This window comes from Bombus pyrosoma, linkage group LG10 (assembly GCF_014825855.1).
Source record: "Bombus pyrosoma isolate SC7728 linkage group LG10, ASM1482585v1, whole genome shotgun sequence".
NCBI lineage: Eukaryota > Metazoa > Arthropoda > Insecta > Hymenoptera > Apidae > Bombus > Bombus pyrosoma.
Window position 1 is genome coordinate 12,795,456 of NC_057779.1, and position 10,159 is coordinate 12,805,614.

Sequence of the window (10,159 nt, forward strand, 5' to 3'; positions counted from 1 at the left end):
CTGTTACCAACATGGTAAACAATTGTCCTACAAAAATGTAGTACAAAACTCAATTATATCAATTATATCAATTTTAAACTCGCTTCTTACCGCCACGGCATGTTGCAACATTTGAAGGTGAAACGCACGAAAGGATCTCTAAAACATACACGAACGAAGATGTTCGTATTGTTCGAAGATGAAGCAGACAATGGTGAGAGAATCGAAAAGCCCTATTGTAGTAGCAGAGACCTAACAGTCATTTGACATACGTACGTTTCAAAATAGTTGGCAACGCGAAGCCATGAACGCATGATTTTACAGCGTAACTCGAGCCTCCAGCTACGTGCATCAGGGGTGTCAAAGGACTTCCGTGCGTTGGAAGAGGCAGCGGGCAGAAGCGCCGGAAGCGGAGCGGCATACCCACGGAGACGTCGTTGGTCGGTCAACAAAGTACCGGAAGGATCTTCGTGTGCGATCGAGTAGCGCGCAGCGAACCGGTAAAACCAAAGACGGAGTGAGCCGATCGCGGTGAACCGTTCGAACTGAGATCGGGCTTACTTTCTTGCGAGGTCTGATCCTCTCCTGCACTTCTCTGGCACTTCTCCTACTACTTCGACCCACGCCATTCGTTTCCACCACCCTGCTACCACCCGTCGCAATGATCGAATCATTAACTTTGGAAAGGGTCCTGCCAGTGGCGAATACAAGCCTCTCTTTCTGTCTTTCTCCCATTTTTCTCTCTCTCCTTCTCTTTCTTTCTCTCTCTCCCTCTCTCTCTCTCTCTCTCTTTCTCTTCTTTCCCCTCCCTCTCTCTTTCTCTCTTTCTTCCTGCTTCGAGTCTTTCGTTCAATATCACTCGCGTTTCGATTACTCACCATCGTCTTTTTTTTTCGATAAGAATTTCTACGGCAGAGCGTTAGATTATTGAGACCTATCGCGTGGTATCTACCGAAGCAGTTGGAGGAAGAACACGCGAGGAATAAAGTGAGCTTAGAAAGATAAGAGTGCGCGCATACGTATGTACGTATGCGTGAGAAAGGATAAAATAAGCGTTATCCTAACATACTGTTCCATTCGATTCGCTGAATTGGAGGAATAAACGTTTGCTTTCGATACGAGGTCGAACATTTGCACACTTGGTATAAAGAATAGAGTAGTTTCTAGAACGTTTGTAGCTTCTTTCCTTCTGTCGCGATTTTAATGATTAATCCTGAGACGGTTAAGGCAACGTTTGTAAATAACCAGATATAACGAGAACTTTTAAAGATACGTTTTTTTAAATATATTTTCACGCACTGATCAACTGCATGCTTGATTAAAATTCGGTCGCGAAGATTAATGTGTTACAGTGGATAAAAAATGTATTTACTAAATAATTAATTAGTTTGGTAATACTTCCACACATTTACTACAAGCGTTCCACATTACGAAGATGAAGTATGGAGCCTGATAAAAAAAGGAACGCTTCATTGGGATATAAGGATATGTATAAACACTTTTTTAGCTGCTGTAACTCGAATTTCGTAACTCTTTCGTTCAAAGTTTATTGCACAAACATTTCATTCGTAGTAATTTTGCTTCATAAACACCCACAAAAAATTATTGATTCTTTTAATTATCATGGTAATGCTGGAATACCATCGTTTCTTAGATATTCCTCATCTATAAACTTCATATTTACCCTTTTTTTTTTTCTTTTTTTTTCGAAGCTCAAATATAATGCCTGAAAAGTTGCAGTGGGTTAAAATTAGTAAAAAGAAAACGAAGCGCAAAGTAGAAAACTTAAAGATATACAGGAAGGGATAAATGTACGGAAGATGTACAGAAAGATATAAAGAAATGGAAGATACGGAAAATAACGTTTTGCGATAGCTTTATCGGTTTGCTGCGATGCATTTAGCATTTAGCTGGGTATGGAACCTGAAATTTCTATAGCAGGTAATTCAAAGGTCTCGAAAATATTTAATCCGTGCAGGTCGTCGAATAAATTGACCCGGAAATGAGGCGGCGGTTTTGTTTAAAACCGTTTTGTTTCGTTTAGATATTGAACAGAGTGGAACATGTCTACGCGGTCGTTGCGAATCTCTCGGTCCAGCCTGCCGCGCAGGTATTACAACCTGTGTGGCATGAGAACGGGGCCTTCTCTTCTCACATAATGAACGACTTCGAAGAACGGTAGTGGCATTGACCTGAATCTATTAGGGCTTTGGTTTGGCGGTATTATAGCTGCCCGTGAATCAATCCCTTACTTAGCAACATTCGTAGACCACACAAAACTTCGTATAGCTCATTATACCGGTCCTTATTCCACGTTTCTTGTCAGGATAAGCGTAAAACAATCTTCTTTTTGCGTCCTTTGTGAGTTCTGCCAGTTGAACAAAAGCTTTTCTCCGGTTGTTTCAACTTCGGTATTTTTCAGTTTGCAGCATGTTTCAGTTTGCCATACTTCGATCGTGTTAAAAATATTCTCACCGGCGCTATTAATAAAATCCTATTGACGATTATGGAAATGCTGTTGCTTTAAAACTTAAAGAAGTCGAATCTTTAATTTATTTTACGTTATATGCACGACGACTGTACAGCAGCGTGGATTATTTGACAGTGATTTTGTCCACACGCCTTCTCGTTTAATTTATGGATTCTAACAAACTTCAAGCAAGTAGCAAAAGCGTTCAGACGAATAAATAACTATACTGTTAATCTGTATTACAATTACACGTGAGAATTCTCGTATGAAAAATATCTGACTCGATTCGATTTCATAGACACTGGCACAAGTACCAGAACTATGAAACTGAACGTGAATGGAAATGCAAATTTTCCTCGTATTGGAAACATGTATACAAGTATATATTATACGTATATAGAAGATGATATACAAAATAAGTGGCAGTAATTTCAGAGTTTTTAACTTTAACAATAGCTAACATATTTTAGCCACATCTTTGTCTGATTAATTTGAAATATATTGAAATATATATGAAAATAATATTGTCATCGGGTATATTCTACATATGCAGATTGCCGCTTACGAATATGTGGTCATTAACTTGTTGGAATATAAATTAGTAACAAAATTACAAATAGAAAAATTCAGGACGACTTTATCTTTTGTTACAGCTATCCTGGAATATCACAGGACATTGAAATTTATTTTTAAAAGCCAACACGTTATAGGAAGATTGGCATTTACGAGTATCAAACAGCTGCATTGTGAAGCGGATCTTTTATTTAAAAAGTTCATTATACTTAGCTTGTCTGGTTGGAGAAAGAATCTTCCAAATTGATTGAAAGACTATAAATTGAAGAAAAATAAAAGAAAGAGACTAATTCATCGTGTTAGAGAAGATCGTTTCGTATCAATTAAAAATAACTGCATATTAAACAACAGTTCGACATATTACGATCGCAGCGAACTTTTCTGCACAGTTGCAATTAGTACAGAAACAGGTAAACCTCTAGAGAAATTAAAATACGCAAGCGTTACACCGTTAAACACGATAAATAAATTCGACTCGATTAAGATCTATACTTAAGATCTTTAAGACTTGAGATCTTTTACTTATAGTACTTGTTCTCTTAGAGTCTCTTGGAGACTTTACTAATATTATACGTATATCCAAGACTTTGAACTTTAACGATTGCTAACAAATTTTAGTCACAATTTCGTCTGATTAACTTGAGATATGTTCTATATGTTCTATATGTTCTATATGTATGTTGTTGAGAAATAATATACCGAGAATCAATCTGTCTGCCATAAACAATCTTACGAGTACCAAAGTAGATATTAAAACGAGTCCATGTTCATTACTTTTGACATACGAATATTTTCGATTTAGACAGAAAAGCACAGATAACAGTGACGGTTGAATTTATATGAATTCCATCGCAAATTGATCCACAGGGGAATAAAAAAGTAAACGAGATATATAAATATAGTATATAATATATATATATATATATATATGTATTATAAAAAAATATACCACACACAACACAACCAAGACCAAAGGCCTGAAGAACGTTAACGCTTTCTGTATGGATAAAGTAGTATAGATAAAGCGATAAACCGTGGTTTTGGAGAAAAAGATTTGCAAAGATAAGCTACAGTCGCCATAAACAGATGTGGGGTCGATCGTTGTAACTTTACAGTCTCGTTACTACGAGTAGACATTATAAATAGACCAAAATGTTACCGAATCTTGTGAATTGCAGAGCCCGAACCATGTCTTTTGGAATTGTTCGCTATACCACGAGCAGAGACATGATATCGATTGATAGGTTGCGAAGATGCAAAGATTTCTCTCCATTCAACGCAAAACCTCTTCTCGTTGAGTGCAATATAAGAGTCTTAGGGCACGTTCAAGTTGGCAGAAAATGTACTTGTACGAATCTTGCAATCTATAATACTTGCATCCAGTTGATTTCGTGTAGTCGTATAAACCTCGTAGAGAGGTTTTAATAAACCTAATAAAAGAAAGTGTATAGATATAATGAAAGGCAGTGTATATAATATAGAAAGGCGTCTTTTAGGCGATTTTGACGATGCTCGTACGCTCTTTCACGACTATGTCATGTCTATGTATAAGCTTTCTTTAAAGCCAGTTTATCATAGGTTGTTCTACTGTGTATAAAGTGTATAAAGTAGAGACGTTGTTTCGATTGAGATATTTGTTCACATCGCCTGCAGTTGAAAAATTCATGCTGCATCTTTAAGAGTATTCGTCAAGGAAGAAGAAATGTCCATATCATTTTGCCGAAAATGGTAAAGAAGTTGTTAAAAATGTATCGAAATATACGAATATAATAGTGACGTCACTCTCCTAACACCTTCCATTTCATCTTTTTTCTTTTCAGACATTGCGCCATTTGCAAAATTATTAACGCGAAAGTCACGTAATAAATCGACTAAAGTTTGGAATCGAACAAAACAAAAATACCATAATATCATTGCTACGCGCCAACATCCACTTTGCATCCACACGCGTGTGCAAGAATCGGTCCAATCCGATTTCACTTTTGTCTATTAATACATACACAAAATGTTTTCAACTATCGGAGTGGCGAGAATGTAATTTCGTTTTTGCTAAAAATGCTATTTAATTTGCTATTATTCGATTCCACATCAGCTTGACATTTTTGATAACCGATGCAATTTATCGCGTGACATTTATCGCGAATTGAATGCTAACTCCAACATAAGATGCTTGGCATAAATATTTCTCTGGCTGTAAGAAGATGAACTAATCTTATGACGACCAACATCAGAGTTCACAGCTGCGACAGAAAAGAATTGTAATTGTTCTGATTACTGTGACACTACAATAATAATATCTCTTTACTTTGATTTTTTCCGCTAATTACATTCCGATAATATTACTTCAAACATACACGAATACCACACGAAGTTATCGAATGTACAATCAGTACACATGTTCGCCTCCGAATGCGCAAACCGGTGATTTTATGGTACTTTGGCTTTGCTCGATTCCAAACTTCAGTCGATTTAACGAACAACTTTTTCATTAGTTTGAAATAGACTCAATACCCGGCGAGAAAGAAGATGAAACGTAACGCGTTGGGTGAGTCGTATCTCACTATCGTACTTACATGTTTCGATTTATTTTTAACAACTTTTCCATCATTTATCGGCAAAGTGACAAGAGACACTCTTAAAGCGGCACGAGTTTCTCAATTCCAAGCGATACCAATCAATGGCTATTTTTTAGGACCGATGTTTTTATCGGAAATTTGTATAGAGGAGAACCGGGTCGTTGAAACCAGGAAAGTTTCTAGTTCAAACATCAGGATTATCAAAACGACTGTTACTGGGCTTTACCCTGTAATTTCACTTCGTATGCAGACACTCGATCCTGTTGAAAGATCCAATGCCTGTTTCTTTAATCTCCGCATGTGTAGGCTTCCGATATAGCTTTTCAAATACGTTGCTGGTAAATGACTGATTTTGACGCCGCGCTTCACAAAAACTAGCCGGGTCTTACCTGTGGCGGTAGTGCGGATCGAATCCATCACGGAGACCGAGAAATCATAGCGATATTTTAAATGACCTTACGAACAGTTACTTGAACTTTTATTAACTGTAAATGTGGTTGGAGGACGAAAATCTTCTCACGAGTGAAGAGTAACAAACAACGGTGAGTATGAACGAGTAGTTGTTAAAATTTTGATATAATAACCGCTCTTAATGAATTTGAGCGAGTTTTCTCGTCGATTAAATAGAATTCCGACAAGTTCCGCATTTTACTCTCTAGAGATTACTTCTTGCGATCTTTTCTTCTTCGTTTCCTTATATAAGTTTCTCTTCGTCGTTGCCAATTTTCTATAGCATATTACCATCATATTAATATGATACTAATATGTTTATATTTTTGACAAATTTGAGAGATTCCATTTAAAATTATGCAAAGATGGAAGAAAAGTATTTGACGAGTACATTGGGCAACACAAAACACATGCGCACACGGACACGTTACATACATACCATTTATTTTAATGATTTCTAAATTGATAGATGATTTGTTTTGCATCGTGTATAAATAACGTATGAAATATGTACCGTCATACCGTATACTACGGATTCATGCCTAAATGACTCCATTTAATACGATATACGCAGATAAATTTGTTTTATCGCGTATATCTTTTATTATTTATGAATATCAGATAGTTAGCACAATTTATTTCTTAATTTATTAAAACATTATACGGATCAAACGTGATATTTTTATCATTGATGCACGTTATACAGTTTGACGTATAAAAAGCTTGCACGTAAATTTGTTCCGTAAAGAGGAAAATGCGCTTCAGTGCGAATCACTGTGTATACGTCTGTATATTTATATGCCGATGAATCAAGCAAATAAGAAATTTATGTAACAGCCCTGAAACTTTCCTTGATTTCTGCCAGTAGTAATTTACAACCTAGAGCAATATCCAATATTTAAAAGCTATTACAAAACGACATTGAAAATCGAAAACTGATTTTACATCGAAACTAGAAAACTGACTTCAGAAATCTGAAATCAGAGAGTGACTTTTCGTTAGAAATCAGAAATTTTGTTAATCGTTACGACTGCCTCTGAATGCGTATAGGAAACTAAACGTTAAAGTGTTTAACACGTTAAAGAGAATAATAATAAAGGCTATATATATATATATATATATATATATATATATGTATATATATATATATATATATATACATATATAGAGTTGTATTAAGTATAGCATTATGTATGCTGGACAACTATCAGTTGCCTATTTCGCCAATTACTTTAATGGCAATTTCCGCGAAAAGAAAAGATAAAGATGATAATTAAACATTTCCAGCCTTGTGTTTCGATGCAAATAACGATCAAGTCTTAAAAGATAATTGAACGTCGAAACGTAATGACAGGCGACGTACCATGACCACTTATACTTTTGTCCACGGGATAATCATACGTTTTACGATATTATACTTATTCCTTAACTACAGATAATAACAACATAATGCACAATAATACGGTTGAAGATTTATGCCTTTGACCGTTCTAAGCTTGACCGTGAATGGCCGAATTTCTCGATTAATAATTTAAAATAAAAAGAATTAATAATAAAAGTATTTATGACCGCCTTTATATCGTCAAAGTTCATAGACAGGAATATAGAAATGTTACTCAAAGCAAACAAACTGCTAGCTTTTAACATACCTGCCTTTTATTTCGTATATTCTCATAGTACGTAATACTTCTCGTAATACTGCTTGAGGGCGGGTTTTTCTTTTTCTTTTGGGCGACGTAAATATGGTCTTCAAGTAGGAATGTAATTTTTTTATTTCGGTCCTTCGTACCGCTTCAATTATTTAATCTCTTTATCATTCGTCGATATCAGGGATCGATCATTTCTTGTAAAATAATACAAATTTTGGCTAGAAATAATAAATATGTTGGATTTCTCACATTGAATGAATGAATGCCAACGAAGTTTCAAAGTTTCGCGTAAATAATGCGTATTATATATTTGTAAAAAGATTCCGTGGTAAGAATTTGAATAGTTTCGCGAGCCACAGTATGTATAAAATTATGAATGTGAACGATTCAGTCACCCGAACACGTAGGTGTCTATTAAACGCTTAATTCTCTACAACGATACTTCGGTTCCATCGCAACCAGTGCTGCCTAATTTCTAACTTGGTGATATCGTGTGAGTATTCTTCGCGGTTAATGAGAAATCCAGGCAATAACTACGGATTTATAACCAACAAAATTTCAACCCACCTCATCCAAAGGTTTTATGAGCAACTTATCGTCGAAGATGAAGTGGCATATGTTATCTATCGTAAGAAGATTCTAACACGATGATAGACATATATTATAAATATACATATATTTGATGATAAATGAATTGAAGGACAAGTATAATTTTAACGATTGCGCGATATTAATAAATTTTATCACACGTTATAAATTCGTATGTAACTAATTGATAAAAATTGCTAGATATCATATGATTCTATGTTGTTTATAAAATATTTATAATTAATAATTTTAAAATATTTGTAATAAAGGAATTTTTTATCATATATTTGCTTTCCACTTGCTAGCTTATATTAATCGATCTGTGAAGGTATTTTGAAACAAATATTTTTATCATATCACATTGTACGATAAATAAAAGGATTGAAAGAAGAAATTGTCAAATGAAATTTTTCAGAGAGTCAAATATACTTATACACGTAGCTATATAATTTTTATACCGTATATAATCCGACAATTAAACATTATTTCCCTTGGTACGTCATTATTTCTATAAATTCGATACAATATCATAATTATCGTTGTATCTTATTGTAATAAGCTACGCGAAACTAATAATTCAATACACAATGTACAATGCAAAAAGTATTGTCACGTATCCTTGTTTTCCAATGAAGCGTTCCTTCTATCAGGTATCGCATTTCGTTTTCATAGTATCGAATTTTTACTCATTTAACAATACTGCTAAATGATGCGAAATTCAATAGACTTGCAGCTAATTAATTGGTTATGTAAACGCTATAGTAAGTACGATGTGGCAATCTTTTAACCACTTTTCCTCTTTTCTTTTAGCCACGTATTACCAAATTTGTGTTTTCAAATTATAGCAGCTCGATGATTACTATTCCTATATCGGTTTCCGCAGACTGCCTGGCACCTGAACGTTTAGCAGTTTCTCGAGTTACACGGAACTCCTTTTTCTGTCAAGCGGATGTTAGAAATGTACGAATACAGGCATACGCGACTCGATACAAATAACTTGAAAAAGAAAAGCAAACAGTGGCGATGATTAATGGGATCACCGTAGTCGACCCCTGAAAAGAGAACCTAACACTCTCGAAAATACGTAGAACGAGGATTGCCACCAAATTTCATCGTCGCTATTCTTTCTGTCGTGTTTTCTTAGGTGGATCCTGAATTGACTTATATGCTCACTGACGCAGTAATGTTTGAGGTACTTGCGATGAAATTTTCATAACGGAGAAGTAGACAAAATATACATATACATTGGTATGTCCTGTTAAAAATGCGAAGAACTTTTGTCGTATATGTAATTGTATTGAAAATATAAAATATGTAACTGTTGAAAATAAAAGTTTCCAATATGTCACTTCGTTTTGTCAAGTATACTTTTAACCTAATTACCGATTTTAGTACGAATAAGAGAGTATTCGCATAAACATCCGCAGTCTATTTATTATAAATTATAGACATCATTTATACGTTTGTATTAAAAAAAGAAGAAGAAGAAAAAAAGAAACATTTTGACGATTAGTAACGAAGCAATATTTATTGCAAAGTATTTTATCGCATATTATCTCTTCAAAAATTTTCGCATATTTTCGCATATTTTCGGTATTCAAAAATAAAATTACCGTAGAATCTATCCTAGTGGAAATTGAATTTTACGAATGAATTCTATTAATTAATTCATTCTCTGAAGAAGTAGCTTTTACATCTAAATGGAAGATTTTTATTCTACGCTTATACCAATATACAACGTGCAATAATTTTTATGAAAAAAAAAAAAAAAAACTGAGTATATTAATCATAAAATATAAGAAAACGATGTTATGAATAATGATTATTGCACTTTGGTTACTCATAATGATGTAAAGTATTGTTTCGCAAAACGG

At 34.6% G+C, this 10,159-nt stretch overlaps 1 protein-coding gene across 2 annotated transcripts in view; it reads right to left on the reverse strand.

The window, feature by feature from the left end:
* The window catches only part of LOC122572051 (anosmin-1), a 44,841-nt gene that overhangs the window by 25,757 nt on the left and 8,925 nt on the right, over positions 1-10,159 (reverse strand). Inside the window, exon 1 of one of the 2 annotated variants that reach the window (XM_043736571.1) lies at positions 256-542. The exons of the other annotated variant lie outside the window; for it this stretch is intronic. Coding sequence (XP_043592506.1) covers positions 256-400 — 145 coding nt within the window. The 5' untranslated portion in view covers positions 401-542. Of the gene's footprint in view, positions 1-255; positions 543-10,159 lie in introns of those variants that run through there. 2 annotated transcript variants of the gene reach the window in all.